The sequence below is a fragment of the Parasteatoda tepidariorum genome, chromosome 8 (assembly GCF_982258835.1).
Source record: "Parasteatoda tepidariorum strain Cologne lab strain chromosome 8, Ptep-v5.0, whole genome shotgun sequence".
Taxonomy (NCBI): Eukaryota; Metazoa; Arthropoda; class Arachnida; order Araneae; family Theridiidae; genus Parasteatoda; species Parasteatoda tepidariorum.
In genome coordinates, this window is record NC_141762.1 from 91,871,348 (window position 1) to 91,894,005 (window position 22,658).

The window sequence follows — 22,658 nt, forward strand, 5'->3', positions numbered from 1 at the left end:
CCATTTGCGGGGATGAATGGCCATCAGCTTCAACTTTCTCCTCTATAATATTTCGTTGACTGTTTATTTGTATTTTTTCTTCTTCCTTTTCTATATTTATTTTTTCATTACTTAATTTCCTTTTAATTAAACTATGTTCTTCAGATTAAGATGTATATGTGTATACAACCAGAGGTCTGTTTAGAAGAAATGTGGGTCCGTTAACGGATCCTTCACTAAATATCTTTTCATAAAAACGAACCCTTCACAAAATATTTTAACTTAAAAACGAACCCTTCACAAAATAATTTATCTTTTAATCGGACCCTTCACAAATTTGTTTATCTTCATTATTGTTTTGTTAATCGAATGAACCGTTCCCAGGAAGGGGAGGGGGAAAGAAATACTAAACGAACTAACTAAGTTTTAGTAACTAACTAACTTAAGTAAACGAACTAAGTTTTGTCTTCGATAGACTCTTCTTCCTTTATTCGTCCGAAATGAATATTCTGCGTTCAACAGTGTAGGCTAAATACCAAATATTTGTATGTTACATTGCTAATTTAGTAGCTGCAATTGCTGTTTATTTTTTAAAATTTAATTTTTTGAACTGAGGGATCATTCACTAATTTACTTTTGCTGAAAAATGTTCAGTATTCAATTGGTAAATATCAAACATTTCTCTGATCTTTATAATTTAGAGGTCTTATACAAATTGAACGGTGACAGAATTATTTTTTGCTTAGAATTAGAAACTTATTCTGGGACAGGTTTGTTTTTTTTATTTAGAATTAGAAACTTATTCGGTGATTTATTTCCTACTGAAAAAATTCAGATAATTTAAAAGTCTATTGCTCTAATCTATGTAATTCTATAAAATGTAATTTATACCTCGTTTAATAAGATCAGGTGCCTTAATTTGTGTTTTTTTAAAAAAAAAATTTTTTTAAATTTTGAAAATTATATTCTTGAAAATGATTAGTGATCTTGCAATTGAAGTTTCGTCCACTTTCCGACTATTTGTAGTACTCAAATCTCAGCTGGATCTTTATGTCTAATCATAATACAAGTTTCAATAATTTCGTGATTCGTTACGTACAAAATTTATCAGTTTATCACTAAAAGGAATTGATGGTCAGACAAAATTTCGAAACTTTTCCTGCTCGCTATAATGCTCAAATTTTAACTAAATCTATAAGCTGGTGACAAATTGATAATGCTAGTTTCACTCGTTCATTGTTAATCGACCGCTGCGAGCAGTATATATCGACTTTGTATCGCCCTTTAGAATTTTAACCACTTTTCTACTAGCTAGTGTGTTTAAATTTTAATTTAAGCTCTAAGCTGAATTGCTGTGCACTTCTCAATCGTTTATGTAATTCCGTTTTATCGTAAGTTACGACCATTTTCCGATTAGTTAGTTTCAAAACTGTACTAGATGACAATTAAGTTTTAAAATCGAAAGAGTAAAAATGTATTCTTTTCTGGGACTTAAGAAAAAAAGTAGTGTAAACTTCTGTTTCAACTCCTACGTTTTAAGATTTTAGGTTTGTCAAAATTAAAACTCATTCCTTCTATTTAGTCTACTTGGAAGAAAAAAAAATTAGTTATTTAAATTATTTTATTATTACAAACTTAATATGGTAATAAATTAATTAGGTAATAAATTAATTTTAGGTAATAAGTTAGTTTTGAAGGTAATAAGTTAATTTTCTTTAATTGGATCCTCTTCTTGCTACCGCAAGAAGAGGATGCAATTAAAGAAAGTTAAAAATCGTAAAGTTAATTAGAAAACTTAAAATACAGTTTTAAAATTTTCGAAAATTTCCTTCTTAATATTAAATATTTAAAAAATCAATTATTATTTTCTTTTTTGTTAGTATATTCACACCGGAGATTTTCTTTTTTGTTAGTATATTCACACCGGAGTTCCGCAAAAAGAAGCAGGATCATTTAGGGTTCCATAGTAAAAAAAAAACGAAACCGCTGCAATCGAACAAAAAGAAAACGAGCATTTTATTTAGGAATTTGCTTTATTGTAAATAGTTATCAGTTATATTTAATAGTTATCAGTTATATTTATTCTTGAGTTTAATTATATTTTATTTTGAATAGCGCGATGAGGAATATTTGTGGAATTTTTTTATAAATGCAAGTCTTTAAGTAATTATTCAATATATTGAAAAAAAAAAATTTTTTTTCTTCGAATTTTGTTACTTTTTCTTCATTAATATTTTACTTAAATAAGTTCCTATAAACAGCTGAAATAGTGTGTAAATTACGGATTGTTGATTGGATATGAATATAATAATTTCTGGTTATGAAAAAGAACGGAACTACGGAACCCTTGTAATCCTTAAGCCTAGTCCCTAGGATTCTGCTAGTAATCGTTACGAAACTTCATGTGTTCCGGTAATCGCTATTTTATTGCATGTTTTTTTTTTAGTTAATTTTTCAACTGAGTAATATTTATTTGAGTAGTATTTTTGTTCGTCTAATAACTATAAGTATTTATCTAAATTACATAAGTTTGATTAATTTATTTTTTTGATCTTAAGAACTTGACTTTAAATCCCGAGTCGAGCAAATTTTTTCCGACTACTTAGTCCTGGTTTTAAGTCGGAGACAAACAAAATACTTCCAAACATAAATTCAAATCTTAATTGAAATAAATAAAACAGGAGGTAACCAAAATAAACATAACTACATTAATTCAAATTCAAATTGGAACAGCGCACAAGGCAGCTGAAACCAAATTCAAATCTTATAAACAAGTAATAATATAAATTTACTCAAAAAAATATATAAATATAATTAAAAGAAAATTAAATAAAATTGTGTGTTTACAGAGCAGCACTTCATCAGGGGACACACTGTCTGTAAACAACAGAAAGGCTCCTGTGTGTTTACAGACAGTGTGTCCCCTGATGAAGTGCTGCTCTGTAAACACACAACTTTATTTAATTTTCTTTTAATTATATTTATATATTTTTTTGAGTAAATTTATATTATTACTTGTTTATAAGATTTGAATTTGGTTTCAGCTGCCTTGTGCGCTGTTCCAATTTGAATTTGAATTAATGTAGTTATGTTTATTTTGGTTACCTCCTGTTTTATTTATTTCAATTAAGATTTGAATTTATGTTTGGAAGTATTTTGTTTGTCTCCGACTTAAAACCAGGACTAAGTAGTCGGAAAAAATTTGCTCGACTCGGGATTTAAAGTCAAGTTCTTAAGATCAAAAAAATAAATTAATCAAACTTATGTAATTTAGATAAATACTTATAGTTATTAGACGAACAAAAATACTACTCAAATAAATATTACTCAGTTGAAAAATTAACTAAAAAAAAAACATGCAATAAAATAGCGATTACCGGAACACATGAAGTTTCGTAACGATTACTAGCAGAATCCTAGGGACTAGGCTTAAGGATTACAAGGGTTCCGTAGTTCCGTTCTTTTTCATAACCAGAAATTATTATATTCATATCCAATCAACAATCCGTAATTTACACACTATTTCAGCTGTTTATAGGAACTTATTTAAGTAAAATATTAATGAAGAAAAAGTAACAAAATTCGAAGAAAAAAAATTTTTTTTTTTCAATATATTGAATAATTACTTAAAGACTTGCATTTATAAAAAAATTCCACAAATATTCCTCATCGCGCTATTCAAAATAAAATATAATTAAACTCAAGAATAAATATAACTGATAACTATTAAATATAACTGATAACTATTTACAATAAAGCAAATTCCTAAATAAAATGCTCGTTTTCTTTTTGTTCGATTGCAGCGGTTTCGTTTTTTTTTTACTATGGAACCCTAAATGATCCTGCTTCTTTTTGCGGAACTCCGGTGTGAATATACTAACAAAAAAGAAAATCTCCGGTGTGAATATACTAACAAAAAAGAAAATAATAATTGATTTTTTAAATATTTAATATTAAGAAGGAAATTTTCGAAAATTTTAAAACTGTATTTTAAGTTTTCTAATTAACTTTACGATTTTTAACTTTCTTTAATTGCATCCTCTTCTTGCGGTAGCAAGAAGAGGATCCAATTAAAGAAAATTAACTTATTACCTTCAAAACTAACTTATTACCTAAAATTAATTTATTACCTAATTAATTTATTACCATATTAAGTTTGTAATAATAAAATAATTTAAATAACTAATTTTTTTTTCTTCCAAGTAGACTAAATAGAAGGAATGAGTTTTAATTTTGACAAACCTAAAATCTTAAAACGTAGGAGTTGAAACAGAAGTTTACACTACTTTTTTTCTTAAGTCCCAGAAAAGAATACATTTTTACTCTTTCGATTTTAAAACTTAATTGTCATCTAGTACAGTTTTGAAACTAACTAATCGGAAAATGGTCGTAACTTACGATAAAACGGAATTACATAAACGATTGAGAAGTGCACAGCAATTCAGCTTAGAGCTTAAATTAAAATTTAAACACACTAGCTAGTAGAAAAGTGGTTAAAATTCTAAAGGGCGATACAAAGTCGATATATACTGCTCGCAGCGGTCGATTAACAATGAACGAGTGAAACTAGCATTATCAATTTGTCACCAGCTTATAGATTTAGTTAAAATTTGAGCATTATAGCGAGCAGGAAAAGTTTCGAAATTTTGTCTGACCATCAATTCCTTTTAGTGATAAACTGATAAATTTTGTACGTAACGAATCACGAAATTATTGAAACTTGTATTATGATTAGACATAAAGATCCAGCTGAGATTTGAGTACTACAAATAGTCGGAAAGTGGACGAAACTTCAATTGCAAGATCACTAATCATTTTCAAGAATATAATTTTCAAAATTTAAAAAAATTTTTTTTTTAAAAAAACACAAATTAAGGCACCTGATCTTATTAAACGAGGTATAAATTACATTTTATAGAATTACATAGATTAGAGCAATAGACTTTTAAATTATCTGAATTTTTTCAGTAGGAAATAAATCACCGAATAAGTTTCTAATTCTAAATAAAAAAAACAAACCTGTCCCAGAATAAGTTTCTAATTCTAAGCAAAAAATAATTCTGTCACCGTTCAATTTGTATAAGACCTCTAAATTATAAAGATCAGAGAAATGTTTGATATTTACCAATTGAATACTGAACATTTTTCAGCAAAAGTAAATTAGTGAATGATCCCTCAGTTCAAAAAATTAAATTTTAAAAAATAAACAGCAATTGCAGCTACTAAATTAGCAATGTAACATACAAATATTTGGTATTTAGCCTACACTGTTGAACGCAGAATATTCATTTCGGACGAATAAAGGAAGAAGAGTCTATCGAAGACAAAACTTAGTTCGTTTACTTAAGTTAGTTAGTTACTAAAACTTAGTTAGTTCGTTTAGTATTTCTTTCCCCCTCCCCTTCCTGGGAACGGTTCATTCGATTAACAAAACAATAATGAAGATAAACAAATTTGTGAAGGGTCCGATTAAAAGATAAATTATTTTGTGAAGGGTTCGTTTTTAAGTTAAAATATTTTGTGAAGGGTTCGTTTTTATGAAAAGATATTTAGTGAAGGATCCGTTAACGGACCCACATTTCTTCTAAACAGACCTCTGGTTGTATACACATATACATCTTAATCTGAAGAACATAGTTTAATTAAAAGGAAATTAAGTAATGAAAAAATAAATATAGAAAAGGAAGAAGAAAAAATACAAATAAACAGTCAACGAAATATTATAGAGGAGAAAGTTGAAGCTGATGGCCATTCATCCCCGCAAATGGATGATCCGCTAAGAGAAAAACAACCTTGAAGCTTGAGAGCTCACTGACATCGAAAAGATACAAGTGACCTAATGTTAACTTTTTTCTGTAGCACAGACTGTGCTGTCTCTGATGAATCATCTTTTAATTCTTTCGTTCTTTTTTCTATTTCTTTTTCGAGGGGCATTAAAATAGAAACAAGGTCTCTTATCTACACGGTCTATGACTTTAGTGGTAATCACTTTTGGAAATTGAAAGTTCCGGAGATAAAGTTTCCTTAAAATTCAACTACACACCAAGTGTTAAAAATGTTTTTTTTTTTTCCCTTAATTATTATTGCGTTCCAGTTAAGTTCATCTCGAGGAAAAAGAAGTGGTAAAAATTGGGTTTTCATAATAATTAGAAATTTACTTAACCGAATAAGGCAATTATTTCTAATTTGTTTGAAAAGTAGTCTCATTTTGTCTATATATTAAATTGATTACGAGTAATTAAATAGTTTTATATTGCTGGTTTTCCTGTTTTTTTATATATTTATTTATTTATTTTTGTGTAAAAAAAAAATTGCAGTAACGTACTCCTGTGACTGAAGGAATGGAACAGTGGCAAAACCATTTTAGAGCAGAAAAAAAAAAATGCGTTTTGGAGCTATTAAATTTGTTTTGGGAGTAAATAATTTTTATATTCAGAGCCCTATAGTGCTTGTAAAATTACATTTTATATCATATTTAACAGAGCTGGAAAGAAAATGCATTACTAAATAAAAAGTACGCAAGTGAAACGTAACAAAGAATTGCCTTTATAAATATATAACAGAAAAAATATAGGCAGTGCAAAAATAAATTCTAAAAAAGGCTCAAATTATATTTAAATAAGCATTTTGAATAATTAGACAAAAGAAATGTGCCAATAATATTTGAAAAAGAAACCTAAGCAAAATAATTAATATATATAAAACGCTATTTATCATCAATAAAAATAATCTTTAATAAAATATTACATCATCAAGATAGGTTTAAAAGTGGGATTTGGATGAAAAATATATTCCTTTTTGATACACTAGATTCCATCATAAATCTACATACAGTTTCCTTTTTGTTTTTCGGCGCTTTCCAAGAAGTATTATTCCATTAAGTATTACTTGAAGTAACTGACATTTTTAGTTAATTCTATTTTATTGCGAGGAGAGAATTTATGATTTGAGTGATGACCATTTATTAACAATTAATTTGCGTTTTGACAAGCTTGATTACATTGCAGGGGTCTGTTTAGAAGAAATTTGGGTCCGTTAACGGAGCCTTCACAAAATATCTTTTCATAAAAACGGACCCTTCACAAAACATCTTTTCATAAAAACGGACCCTTCACAAAATATCTTTTCATAAAAACGGACCCTTCACAAAATATTTCAACTTAAAAACGGACCCTTCACAAAATGATTTTTCTTTTAATCGGACCTTTCACAAGTTTGTTTATCTTCATTATTATTTTGTTAATCGAATAAACCCTTTCCAGGGCAGAAAACAAGAAAGATGGATGAAAACGAATTAAGTTTTGGCTTCGGCAGACGATTCTTCCATTATTCGTCCGAAATGAATATTCTGTCTGCGTTCAGCAGTATAGGCTAAATACCAAATATTTGTATGTTGCATTTCTAATTTAGAAGCAGCAATTGTTGTTTATTTTTGAAAATTTAATTTTTTTAATTATAGTTTTACAGTTTTGAGCATAATTTTGTATTTATTTACAATTTAAAAACTCCTTGAAAAAGTGTTTTGCAATAACGGACCCTATTTGCACAAATTCATAAAAGCGGACCCTGGTTGAAAGAATGTGAGTAATTTTTTCACAATTTCACGAAAAACGGACCTTTCACAAAATGTCTGGACAGACCCCTGATCAAGCATAGGGAGAAATTTGCCTTCGTTGAGGACTTTTTTGATGGAACTCACCCGCATTTGCGTAACATGGAGAGGAAAACCACGGTTAGCCAGACGGCAAGGGGACTCTAACCCATTATCAGTCTACCACTGAGAATATTTTACATCAATACGTTGGCCGGTGCAAGCCTGATGCGAAATTCATGCCGACCAGTCATCGCTAGGATCCAATCCAGGTACCCCTCATTGGAAGGCGGACGCTCTATCCCCTGAATCATCACGGCAAGGGGATTTTATTTTATAATAGTGCGAGCCGGGTGCGCAGTTCGAATTGACCTGCCTTCGCTGGGGATTCGAACCTGATCCACCTCATAAGAAGGTAAACGTTCTATCCTTTGAGTCACCACGGCATGGGGATATTTTTAAACGCCGTTGAACAGCCAACCCAATTTTTGGGTTGGCTGTTGGAAAGAAATTTGCCTTCGTGGAGGACTTTTGCCGTGCAAGCCGGGTGCGGATTCGAATCGACCGGCCAACAAAGGGATTTTATTTTATAACCGTCGTTGAACAACCGACCCAATATTGGGTTTACGACAACTAATGTTCAACTTCATAGCCTTGAAATTTTGAAACAATCCAGAAGACAAGGAAACTCCTGAATCAGTACCCCCAGAGGTATTGATTTGTTATGGGAACATGGTGGACTTTGAAACTTGATAGATTTAACGTGCATCAGTCACCATTTACTACACGGGGAGTCTTCGGCCGGCGAAGATCGAACCCACGACCTCTTGGACATGGGCTCAGCACCCTACCGACCACCAACAAGGGGATTGAAGTTTTGTGGTAGATGGGCACAATTCTTTGGAAAAACGGCATTTCTTAGCATAAATTTCGTTCGAGCAGTTTGGCGCAATTCGTGCAGCTACTCAACCTTGTAATTAGGATACTAGATTCTAATTTTATAAGAGAGTTTTTCGATTATTTTTCTGTTTCGACGTGATTGCGTTTTCACCCCCCTCATCTAAGTGGTATCTGTTTGTGATTTCAGACTTTATATTTATATATTTTTTTGAGTAAATTTATATTATTACTTGTTTACAAACAAAATACTTTTATACTAAAAATATGTATTACTGTTTTAATACTAAAAATATGTACTATTAAAACATTTTATTTTTGTTAAAAAAAAAAAAATTCGTTTGCGATGTGATGCTGCTGCTTTCATAAGCTACCGTGAATTTTCGGTAATTAATTATATTCTACCCATTTATTTATTTATATTTTTTTTATTTAATCATTACACCATCTTTCAGAACGCTTTGAACACTGATCACTTTGTAGCCTTCACCATGTTTCGGTGCTGATTTTATTTCAGAATTTCTTAAAATTGTCGAATAAATAAAAAGAAAGTTACTGAATTTGCTAAAATCTCCTGCTGATTAACGGAGACAAGGTCTTTGGATATGAGCCAAAACTCTGCCGGAGAAAATAAAGTGATGCTTCTGTGTTTATACTAAAACGTCATTCGCGTGGAAAGGGGGGAGGGGCAGGAAAAAAAAAACATCGTTGCTGGAGGCCTTACTAGAGATCTACAGCTTTTTGTTCATAATTTAATTATGCTTGTGGATTCAACGGGTTTTTTGATAAGCTTGTTAGCGTATGGTTTTTGAAATTGGTAGGTATAGTTTCTTTAAAAATCACGCTTAAAACATGCACTGTCGTTTTTGTTTGCATTTAAAGCCGGTATTTAATCGTAGTTGGCGCATGCGTTCTGAAAACGAAACTTCATGTGTTTTTTTAAAAGTTTCTGGATGTTCACGTTATCCAAGTTTAATTTCTGGTTAAGTTTTTTTTATTGTTTTCGGTCATTGACACATTGAAAAGTGAGCTCTTAATTTATGAATTTTTATTTATTGTCGTTTTGTAGTCGGCGGGCATTTTTGCAATATAAAGTTATGTTTATGACTTATTTCTGAACAGATTGCAAAGTTGGATAGCGATTTCCGCGTCGTGATCTGTGGCAGAATAATCGCCAAATTTTGGCAACTTCGGGCAACTGCCCGCTTGAAATAAAATTTAAAGGAAAAAAAAAAAAAGAAACATCTCAGAATGCGACCAACTAGGTAATAACTTGTAGCCACCCCTAGGCAAACATCTACATTTTATTTTTCAATTGCAAGTTTATTATCCATTTGGCGATTGTTTTTGGTGCGACAGATCACGATACGGAAATATCCCGGTGAAATTCGAAACTATCAGTTCAGATCTTTATATATAATTATTAAAATTTATTGCAAGTGTATAAGTCAGACAGTAGCACTTAAGTGTGCCGTTGCGGTTTCCGCTGGCGATATCGAAATGATTTCGGGAATATCCTCTTGTAGAATTCATAAGTGCAAGTATCCTATTTATAGAGAAAATAATCCTGTATTGTTTAATTACTTCTTAGAATAATGGGTGAAAATAGATAGTGTTCACTATACTTTGAATAATCCTTTTTATACTTTTCTGTTAGTGGGACGCAAGTAGACTAAAATATTTTGTTTATGTTTTGGAGGTGACGTTCATCTTTTAAACAAATAAAAAGAAAAGAATGAAGTTGAATTTAATTGCTCCTGGCTAACAGAAAAGTCCGATCGTTCCGCCCCCCCAGTCAAAACTATTTGTAGAATATTTTAAAGAGTTTTAGAAAATTTTAAAAAATGTGCATTAGAATGTATAGAAACACCAAGAAGCTTTCTACAAAACATCTGTTTTCCCAATTAAGTCAGTTTTAATTAAATACTGCACAGAATAAGTTATTGACTCTCTGATGAGTGAATTATAACATAGTGTCAAACTCTAAATTTGGGGAGTTATTTTTTAATAATTTCTTTACATATTCTTCAACTAAATTATAGGATTGATATATTTATATGAAAGATTTTAATTTTAAAAAAAAATTGAGTGTTTTTTTTTTGTTTGTTTCTTCAAATTTTTAACGAAAAAAAAAAATTTTTTTTTTTAGGAGTTACAGAAAGAAATTGAAGATAAGGGTAAACATGTGAGTGCCTTGTTGAAGCTGTGTGAACGTATCCATGGAAATGTGCGATTTGGACAAAATCCTCTCATGACATGGGATGCAGAGCGTGTTCGAAAAGTTGCTGAGAATTTGGAGCATAAGTGGCATCTAATTTATCTGAAGTCGCTTGAAAGTTTGTGTAGCTTAGAAGGTCTCATTGAAAGTTCAAAAGAGGTAATAAATTCTAGGAAATATTTTTGTGTTTGTACCTGTAACAAAAATATTGCTAAATTTTGATGACAACGGGGTTGTAGGATGCAAGAAATTTAAAAAAAAAAAAATAAAAAAAAGGCCCCATCATATCAGGATCAACTCACGGTATAACTTGTTGTCATCCCTGGATAAACCACTATATATATATGTTTTTAAAAAAAATTCTACTTAAAAAACCTTTTGGTGTTTGAAAAAGGTAAATAGCTTTAATAGGTAGGTACCAATATAAAAATATCTCCAACTTCCAATTTGAAATTTTAATCAATCTGACATAAGAACTGTAAATTATTTTTTGCATAGCACTGAAATTGCTTTCTTTTTTTTATTTATAAAAATGAATATTTTTTCTTAAAATTGTGATTGTGGTAGTCTGCGATATATATATTTGCTATTTATAGTCAATCTATACATGTTTTATTGAAAATTATTATGTTTTTTTGTTATAAATTCTAAATCCTGATATTTTCTGAATCAACACTGACACTGCACTGACTTTTTAAAAGAAGTAAATGTTTTATTAAGTATTTGTTATAGTTTGCAATTTTTTTTGTCATTTAGTTATTTAATTGCAGTTAACAAAAGCATTTTTTAAATACGACTAAACTGACTTTATCAAATATCTTGAATAGTTTTGTGATTATTTGCTATATAGGATTTGTTCATTTAAAGTTAACATATGCATGTATTCAAAATTTAAAGTTATGTATGTAATTTATTTTTTTAATAAAAATCCTAAAAATCTTTACTTGTTGACAGGTTTAAATTTAAAATATTAAAAATGATCATTAACTTTCAGGTTCATCTACAATTCTTAATTTATCAGTCATGACACTTAATTAATTATAAGAGCATAATAGTTGTTAAGGGTTGTATCTCTCTCAGTTATTAAAATTTCTAATGTTTAAGGACATATTAATAAATGATGCTCTGACTATGAATTTTCATAGTTTACATGAATTTCAGTTTAAGTTATAGACTTATTAAAATACCAAAAAATCAATTAAAAAAAAATTTCATGTTTTTATTTTGCAAATTTGTACACATTAATAACTGACTTGTTACTCTTAGTAATTTGAAAACAGAGTATTTTTTTCTCCTTATAAGGTTTTGCTTTAGTTATGTAAATGTGGCTCTTCAATAATCTTTTCACCTTTTCTTCTACATATTAATTTCATATCTACTTCTTGTTAGATATTTTCAATATGTTTTTTCTTAAATATAATTAATTTAGCTGATATTTTTCTAAGTAAATTAGGCTGAAGTGTTCTGTTTGCTTCTAGGGTCCAGAGAAATTAGAAAAAAGTTTTAGTGAAGAACCCCTAAAGAAGTATCCTAGATTGAGTGATAACTACGAGAAGATCGCCATAATTGAAAATGAGATTAAAAGCAAAATGAGCTGCAAGCGTGATAACATTTTACTAAGCAAGACTGAACAGGAGGGTGAAGCCGTTCTTATTTGTGAATTAACTATGAAAAATGATAAAGCAGTAATGGTGGGTGATACTGGTATTGCTGAGCTTAAAGCTGAGTGTGGAGAAGGAAAATTTGAAATTATCCAGGACATTGGATACTCTAGTGAAACGTCAGCTCATCTTTCCACTGATGAAAAGACTGGAGTGTCCCCTCCAACTCACCATAATGTGAGTTTTATCAAAAGTTATAGCCAAATCTCTGCCATTAATAATTCTCCAAAACTGTATCTTGCACCTGATAAATATCCATCTATTAGTGTAAAAACATTAAATATTTTGTCAGACGAGAGAACATTTTATAAATCGAAAGTAAATGAGCCAAAAAGTGTCCCTGATAAATTTTATCAGGTAACCTGCATTGATGATGAAGGACCAGAAGAACCAACCACATCTTGCACTGCTCCAGCATGTGTTTCCAAAGATGTGGTAAATGCAAATACCGAGCCAAATTCTTCTGGCATCATAAAGAAAGTTCTTAATGAATGCATGTTGCCACAAATGCTTAATTCCCAAAGAAATACACCTAAATTTCAAAATTTATCGAATTCTTTAGACTCGTCCTCGGAGAAAGAAATTCTTTTGCAAAAAAAATTGAAACGGGGTTCAAGGGGTTCAAAACCTTTTCATCAGCCTGCTGGTGATGTTTATAAAAAAAGTGAGAGAGTCAGTGAGTGGCTCAACAACTGCCAAAGTGCTGATGATGGCACCTCTGATGACAACCAGGATGTGCCAGAAAAACCTGCAAATGGTGCGTGGTCTCTTAAGGAACTCAACAGCTCTTGTGATGCTAGTGGAGAATGCACGCCTAATGAGTCAGACAGTGAAAAATCTGCTGCGTCAGATGTGAATAACAGTGTAACATTATCACAATCATTTACAGGTGAGTTGGAAGCTATTCTGATATTTGTATATGCATGCTATATTGCCATTTTATTTTTAATATATTCTCATATTTAAATATTTTCTAAACTATGTCTAATAAACAGTTATCAGGTGCATGTTTAATTCTTTATTTAATATTAGAACAATGTGGTCACTATAGAATAAAACTGACTGTTACATTAGTTTTTATTTAACATTTTAATATCATGGGCAGTATAAAAATATTTGAAGTTCAATATATCAGTAATACAGTTTGCTCACTGTACCACATCAAATACACAAAAATCACAAAGAAAATGACAAAAATATGCGTCTTTTGGGACACATAGTTCTCTATCAAGAAAAATAAAAATTGCACACCAGTAGATTTATGTTGGCAAAATTAGACCTATTTTTTTTTTTTAAATTTTAATCTTTTTTTTCCATCTTGGAGGATTCTTTTATCTAAGTTTTGGTTTTAAATTTTAAATCATTTGATGTGCAAATTTATTTTATTTTTCAAAATTAAAAATGTTCTATTCTATTCTCATTTTTAATTTTTTCATTCAAATAATTTACAAATTATTCAGTTTTTAATGTTACTTGTTTCATTCAGCCTCCAGCGAAGTGTTTTAAATGATTTAATCAGCAATATTAATTAGCTCATGTCAAAAAGAATAATATGAAAAAGAATGTAGTGCATTTTATCTTTCAGAAAAATCTCCTCTTTTTGATCTTACAATTGATATTTTTGTTCCTCGTGGCAGAATTGCGGTGACATTGGCGCAAGGGATATTTCCGTATCGTGATCTGTTGCACCAACTACAATCGCCAAGGTGCCAAATAGATTTTAAACTTGCAAATTTTAAAAAAAAAAAACATGTAGATGTTTGCCGGGGGGGGGGGGTGGCTATGAGTTATACCTTTCAAGTTGGTCCCTTTCTGTGATTTTTTTTTTTTTTTTTTAGTTTCTCTCGGGGGGCCACTGCCCGGAAGTTTCCAGGACTTGGCGATTATTCTGCCACAGATCATGATATGGAAATCTCCCTTTGTCGCAAAACATTACGGAATTTTTGCAGAAAGATATTTCATTTTGGGAGGGAAAAATTTTTGTTTTCCGTTCTGCATAATTTTTCGTAAATTTTTTTTTCTCCTGCAAATTTTTTTTTAAAGGTGTCTCTCTTGCGCGTCAGAGAGGAAAGAAATAATCATGATTTTTATATTCTAATTTGAGATTTAAAAAAAAATAGTTAATGACTGGCTTTAGCTAGAATTTCAAATTAATAAATTGGATGTATTTCATTTGTCTTATTTATAATTTTGGGACATAATATGGCTACGAAAGCTTACATACCTACTAGTTAACATCCATTGTGAATAAACTGACTTAAAGCTATAACCAACTTCATTGTTCATAGTAACCATACTCTTCGTGGCAGAATTGCAGCGAAATTGTCGCATAAAATTACAGGGTTCATGCAGAATGATTTTTCTTTTGAAAAGTAAAAATGTTTCTTTTCTACAGAAATTTGCAGCGTAATCTTCGTAAAATGTACATAAAAGCACCTAATCAACATAAAATTTATGTGATAATAGAATCATGCATTTAGATAATCACTTTTGGACGTGCCCAATTTACGACGATAGTATCGTAAATCCATGTAATGTTTCAAATGTATTTTCGACAGTTATTGATATTGATTTTCCCTTGGTTTTTTAAATATCCCAATATATTTCAAGCAATATGGAAAATTCAAATAGTGTATTTGAGTATTTACTTTTTAATGCAATGGTTCTATCGAATTTTTGATTGTTATTGCTATTGATTTCTCCATAGTTTTTAAATCTGATATTTTTTATACGATATTACTTATTACAAACAACCTAATCTCTAAACAAAACCTGCATTTGAGGAGTCTGATTCGCATGATTTCGTCTTCGATCTTTTTTTTCAGCAATTGCTACTGCAGATTTCATGATTTTTAATTATGTTTTTTATTTTGATGATTTTTTACAAAATGTAAAGAAGGAAATAATTTGCGTCCCCCCAAAATAAATACGAATATACCACCCATAATATTAGAATAAAAATTTTAAAAAATTATGTAGTTTTTATTTTGTAAACACAGCACTATTGTTATTTTAAATTCGTAACAAATATGTTTGTTAATATTAAAAGTATCTTGCAGAAAGATATGTCTCACAGATAGCTCAAAAAAATTCTGCCACAGGGACCATACTAAAAATTTTCTACTTCTGTATCTAATCTCTGAAGACCAGAATGAGTTTGTACAGGTTTTCTTAAAAGCTTTTTATTAAAAAATTCAATTAAATCTGCTGAAAATATTAATGTGTGTTAATATCTGAAACACATTCAGCTAACTTACAATGAACTAGATTGAACTAGATATTTGTGATCTTTTTTTTTCTTTTTTTTTTTTTGGAAAATTTTTTTTTAACTTTATAAGTCCTTGTAACTGTTACTAAAAGAAAACTCTCATTATTCAAAGATTATTTTTTTACTGAAGCTTTCTTTTTCAATCATCAGTTTTTAATTGACTCTTAAATCAGTGTTATATATTGTGCCACTGTTTTGTTCAGAAAATAAAAAGACCTTTAAAATCATTATTATTTACTATCAAATTATTATTATTTGCATTTGAAAGACTAATGTAGAACCTGATTTGAACCTGAAACTGTGAAACAATGAGTCATTGATCAGAAGTAGCGAAATTACTATAGTTGCTTTTTTATTTTTTTTGGTGGTTTGTAGTGTTGTATGCTATTTTTTTTTTAAAAAAAAAGTAGTGTAGTGAATGGTATGAACAGTAGTTTGTAGCTATTCCTGGCAACTACTTATAACGATAAGTAAATAAACAAAGTTCAAACGCAACTAATTTTTCGAATCTGATTTATACAAATCTTTGTGGATCTGCCAATGGACTCAAAGAGAATACTCCTGTGGCTAAGCATTAATAAGAATTACGTATTACTTATATTTAAACTAGCCATTACACATAATAGCTAATTTAATCAGTTTTGCCCCACCTTTAACTGTGAATGTACACTTATGATATATCGTTGTTTATTCAATGAAAAGAAACTTATCATTGCTGAATTTTTTGTGTACTTTATTTTTTAGAGGAAATAAAAGAGCACTAAACACTCAACGAAATTGCAGTTATTATTTTGACAGTGAAATACTTAAATTAAATTATTTCACTGTCAAAAAATGCATAAAAAGGTGTAGGTTAAGAAGTTTGTAAAAATGGTGAATACATTAAAAAAAAGTAGTAGTAGTTTATTACATTTGTTATTACAAATAGTTTTAGTTAAATATGAAAATAATGTAGTTTTTTCTAATCATTGCAATGAGCTAAACTTTGAATGTTTTTGTCAAATTTGACAGCCATAAAAATACAATTCTGGTTTCTTGAATTTGTAGATATGTTAAATTTCTGATAACGCTTTAGTTAGTTATACTAATTTTATATTCATTTTCTTCTAACTGTCATTTTAATTGAAAAATGTTTGTATTGAGATTTTTTTTATTGTTTTAATTTCTTTAAATGAACTATTGTGCAACATGCAAAACAAACATTCTACCACCATACATGTTTTCTTGATTTTTACTACTGATTACCTAAGGGGTATGCCAATTTCTTTTAGATTTTTTAAAAGGGGTTTGCACAATAAAAAGATGACAGACACTGATTTAAAGTATATTTTATTGTTCCCTTCCCTTGTAATAAAAAGTAAAAGAAATCCTAAACTTTTGTGTTTACGTTATTTTGATGTGCACTCTGAGAAGCTTTTGATAAACAAGGAAGGTCAAAGAATGGATTGTTCCCAATTATTCCATTGAATATATGTACATTTTGATGAAATTTTTTTTTTATTAGACACTGTAAAATTATTATAAAAATGTGACTTTAAAACAAACGGAAGAGGAAAAACATAAATTTTTAGCCTATCTTTAGATTCTATTTCTATTTATAATTACTATATTTTATACTGAAGGTTAGCTGGATAAGTCTGATGCAGTAAGAAAAGTTGAGTAATAAAAAAATATGTGGCCTTCTTGCTCAATTTCAAAACTTAGCTCTTTTTTGTAATTTTTGTTTTCTTACTCAATCCTATCTTTATAAATGATCTTTTAGTGCAAGAAGTAAGTTCGGTACCTTGGGATTATCCCATCGGCCTGTCAACTCTCGCGAAAATACGCAAATTCTTTGGGGCCATCATAATGAAAAGCAATTTCTGAAATAAAGATTCTGAACACATTAAATTTTTCAAATAATAATAACAACAACAAAAAAGTCAGTGTAAAAATAGTTGATAAAAAGAATCAAAACAAAGTAAAAATCTCGTATTTTTTTTTATAATTACCCATTGAATTATTCTTGAATGTAACCATATATAGTATTAAAAATCATTTCGGTGACCAAAACTCCTTGATAGCTCTAAAAGAATTAAAAAAGTATTACCTATTTAATTAACATATTAAAAAAATTACATTGTTTCTTTTTTTTGTTTTTGTAAACACAGTGTTTTTGTTACCTTAAAGTAGTAACATATATCTTTGTTAATATTGAAAGTGTCTTGCAGAAAGATATTAGTGCTAAGAGAGTTTTGTCGCAGGGAAAATATTTATCTGATTTATTGAAGGGGAAAAAAAAAACAATTAACTGGTACATTATGAAAACTTTTTATGTGTTATCAAGATTAAATAAAATTATCCTATTTAAAAAGTTAATAAATAAATGGTACTATTTAATTCCATAGGATCTATTGAGACTGTGATTCCAGCTGTTGCAGAAGAGACTACACACGTGCAAAAAAGTGCCGCCGATCCCTCTCCTGCAGTGAGGATGCGGAAGAAGAGAAGGGCAAGAGACAGGCCGTGGAGTGTTATAGAAACTGCCCAAGGAATTTTCAATCATGCTTCTGTTCCTCATTCCACTTCTGAGGGTGCTTTAGATTTGCTTTACTCATCACAAGAATCTGGAAAAATGTATGTTTTTGTGCAAATAATTTATATCTCATTTTAGGTTAGATCCACATAATGTAACCGCAATTCTTCATAGAGCCATGTTAAATTTATAATCTCTAAAGCAGATCGAAATTGACAATATATGAGATTTTATTTCTGATATACCAGATAATTTTTTTTCTATAAATAATGAATAATTCAATGCATATTTTTGTTAGTATGCATATTTGTTTTGAAATATTTTTATTTAAAAACTATTTTAAAGAATTGATCTGCCACAGATATATATTTTATCTTTTTCAATGGGTAAGTCTAATGATATTTAAAATGATCTATATGACACTAAATTCTTAAAGCGCAAATAATTTCTTGAAGCATATGCAAAGCCTCATGTTTAAAGGTTTGTGCTATAAAGACCTTCTACTCTAAAAACTTTTTGTTGTTGTAAATTTTCTGAATTAAATTATGGGCTTATTCTTTTTTATCCTCTTTATCTCTTAAATCATTTTCTGAAAATATAGTAATAAGATCAAAAGTAACTTTTAGTTTGTCTATGTAAGAAACTCCCCTAGCCATTTGTTTGGAGTGGTGGCGGTGACTATGGTTACGAGGTTTAACTATTTCAAGTAGGAGTGTTGTGTTATTATTTAAGGCAGGTTTCGACTCGAGTCGGCGAAAGAAAAAGAATCGGGGTTTGAAGAAGATCCCCTCTTTGAAATGTGCTATTTTTTTTTATTTCTATATAGCAGCAGGCGGCCTTAGACTTTAGGGGAAGGGAGTTCTTTCTATTGACTAACTCTATGGGAATTTGTTTTTATTTATTTGGTGTCAAAAATTTCAAAGAGCTATTTATTTAATCTCAAACCACATAAAAGTCTTTTAAAATTTTAGGAATAATCATAAGCTTTCTGTAGTGCAGTCTGCTCTTTCTTGTTGTAAATGTTTTTATGGGAACTTTCAAACAAAAGGTTTCTTATCACTGGTTCAGGTATTTTTATAAAAATATGAAAAATTATATACAATATGATGTGAGATTGCTTCAGTGTTAACACTATCTAATCATTTACCCAATGTTTATTAACATAAGTTTTGCATTTATTATTATCCAACATCTATGTGTATTCATTTTAAAATTAGTTAATATTGAGTTTGTTGCCACAGAACATAATTGACACAAGTTTTACTGTAAAATAGTAAATAAATTGAATTAAATAATGGTAAATAAATGTTACGTAAATTTAGTTTTCATAAAAGGAGTATAAGGATAAGCAAATTTATTATGTCAACTTTTTGATGTTTATTTCTGCAATATTTTAGACATTTCACTAAAAAAAAGTATTTGCATGTATAATTATAAATTTTTGCTTCCAATGCATTTCTTAAAATTTCTTTTTTATGTAATTAATAAATTTTTTTAGGCATTTTAAGTCAAGAAAACTTAGCAAGAGTAAAAGATATTCACTGACTGATGTCACATTATTGTGTTCCTCAAATGTCAAGAGTTCAAGCACTGAACATACTCGTACATTAAGCCTGAGCAATGCAGAGTCTGGTGGAAAGGGTTCAATCAGTGACCCTAGCTCAGATTTCTGTGAAAATTCTTCTTATGGACAGAACACTACTCTACTTGTGTCGGAAAAAGATAGCAGTTTGGAAGTAGAAACTCTTCGGAGTGCTGGCAAGGAAAAGACTGTAAATACTCATTTCTAATACTTCTTTGTTATATTTACTAATATTTTAAACTTCAAAAGTTGTAAATGAATATGTGCTTGTATTAGGAAACAAATATCAACTTCACTTACTATTCCACTTATTAATTCCACTTAATACTTACATTTCCACATATTATGGAGTGTGTAGCATTTTTTAAAAGTGCTAATTTTCGTTTTTTAAAAGTCCTTATTTTCGTTTTTTAAAAGTCCTTACAGGGGCTTTTTTTGTTGGGTGTTTTTAAAAAGTACTTAAATTTCCTGTTTCCAAACTGAGATTTTTCCTTACCATGTTGATTTTCACCACGAATTATGCAAAAAGACACTGTTAACATTATTCTATTCAACGTTTTCACAATTAATTCAACCCCAATCTGTTTCCACATACTGCCAGTGTCCGTAGCATTTGAAAATGCCATTTGTTTTACATGATTCAAAATTTCATAATTGTTGTCGATCGTCAAAAACTAAACCTATTGTCGATTGTCAAAAACTAACTTTTTTTCAAGATGGTTAAAACTGGATACAGCCATTATTTGTGAAAAACTTGCCAACCCTGCCTAATTAGGGTATTATTTTTTTTTAAAGTGCTTAAAAATATTTTTGAGTGTTTAAAAAGTGCTTAAAAGGTGCTTATTTTTTGTTAAGAAATTTGGCTATGCACTCTGGTTATATTTACTAATATTTTAAGCTTCAAAAGTTGTAATTGAATATATGCTTGTATTATAAAATAAATGTCAACTTCACTTATTAATTATTCCACATACATTTCTACATATTGATTTGAAAAATACTGTACTACAAAAGGAATCACACATAGGAATCTATAACTCCTTTAAATTCATCTGCCCACTCGTATCAATATATAGATTCATATCAATTTGAGTATTATTCCCAAAGTATTACAAGGAACTACCTTGTAGTACAAGTAACTTATTAAAGGAACTACCGTGTTTCGACACAGCAACATTTTCGCAGAACATTACAGAATTCTTGCAGAAAGATTTTTCCTTTAGGAAATAAAAAATTTTACTTTTCTTTTCTGCAGAAATTTTCGAAAGATTTTATCTTTTCTTCAGAATCATATTCAAAGTTGCCTTTCTCGTGCATTGGTGTAGAAAAAGTGCTTTTGATTTTTATACTTTCATTTGAGAATAATTAAGTAATATATTTGGGTTTCTTTTCTGTAGAAATTTTTGTTCTATTTTTATATGCTGTTATTACTATTGATTTCCACATAGCTTATAAAATCCGATATTTTAAATACAATATTATTTATTAAAGCAACTGGAATCCCATGTTGGCAGCTGTATGGTTGTACTGTTTCTATCATCTCTCTTTTAAAGCCAGTTAAAAATCATAATTATAATATTAAAAATTTGTTGAAGAGCAACCAACAAAACAAATTGTTTTCTCCACAAAATTAGTTAAATAATCAATTACCCATTGGATTGGTTTAAATGTTAATTTAATATTGACTCTTGGAATTAAAAACTGAAAATGTTTTGCTGTTGAAATAAAATTAAATTCACACATGCTCGTGTATGTCAAAAATTGTTCTTACTTCTAACATTATTGAATGTGTCTTATGTATAGGATGTGATCATGAATATTTTGCCTGAAATTTCACTATCTTTGGAAACAGACACAGCAGGCTCTGCTGTAAATACCGAAGATCAAGCTTCTATTTCTGATCAAGCTTGGGATGAATATCAAGTAATGATTAATTAATTTATTTATTTAGTGTTTTAGAATTTGATAAAATGCTGGACATGTGAAGACATTGTTGAAAGTTCAACTCAGTTTTTAAATTGAGTGGTTCAGTAATATCTTGTTCAAATTTATTGACTTTAAAAATTATTCTTTAAAAATTGAAGATTTTAATTTCTTATTACACTGTTACAATAATAAAAAAAAAAAATAGAAAAGAGAAGAAGCCTAGTTCTTAGAATAACTAACTAACGCAGGGAAATGCTCGATTCAGTGTGCTATATCAGAAAATCAACTTATAGGGTGAGCAACATACTCAAATTTAACAGAGCATTATATATACTAAGATCCAGTACTTGCGCATAGAAAGCAAAGTGACTGTCAGGAGATTCATTACCTGTGATCAGGTTGTTGGGCAACTCTCAATGTATGGTTGGGTACGCTGCCTCTCGCTAACTTTTTTTTTTTTCTATGTCAAAATGTGTTAGTAGATTTAATCAACATGGATGATATAAATGGTTTCTTAAAGCAGTGTTTTCACTACAGCGCGAGAATCTCGCATATTTTTTTCTTTTCTCGCATTAAAAAATTATTACCGCGAGAAATTTGCGCATTCTATAAATCAATTTCAAAATTCGCGAATTTCTCGCATTTTGAAAAAAGCTTCGAATTACGCCATTTAGAATAAAATCCATTCTACTTTTCTTCCTGGATCTTTCATTATTTTCAACATCTGCCCCATTATCTAGCTTCCCTATATACCAGTGTTGTCATATAAAATACGGAACCCCTTTCAGAACACATTTCTCTGCAACCACGTGTTTACCGTAGGTAAGATTTCTTCATGTACGACGTTCAAATTTTTTATGCTCTTATGTAAGATGGGCAAATACCTTGTAAAGGCAAAATCTTCTATGATGATGCTCCAAAAATATTCAATGCTTTAAAAAATAGAAGACGTTAAAAATGTATTATATTATAATTAAAGAAATGATTTTTTTTCAAGAGTTTTTGTGTTTTTTTAGTTTTT

The 22,658-nt window shown here is 29.5% G+C and overlaps 1 protein-coding gene across 3 annotated transcripts in view; it reads left to right on the forward strand.

The window, feature by feature from the left end:
* The window catches only part of LOC107438976 (uncharacterized), a 73,507-nt gene that overhangs the window by 18,672 nt on the left and 32,177 nt on the right, over positions 1-22,658 (forward strand). For all 3 annotated transcript variants that reach the window (XM_043046103.3, XM_016051410.4, XM_016051411.4), the window contains exons 7-11: positions 10,617-10,844; positions 12,164-13,235; positions 18,002-18,230; positions 19,628-19,901; positions 21,515-21,634. In XM_043046103.3, the coding sequence (XP_042902037.2) occupies positions 10,617-10,844; positions 12,164-13,235; positions 18,002-18,230; positions 19,628-19,901; positions 21,515-21,634 (1,923 nt within the window). The remainder of the gene's footprint in view (positions 1-10,616; positions 10,845-12,163; positions 13,236-18,001; positions 18,231-19,627; positions 19,902-21,514; positions 21,635-22,658) is intronic.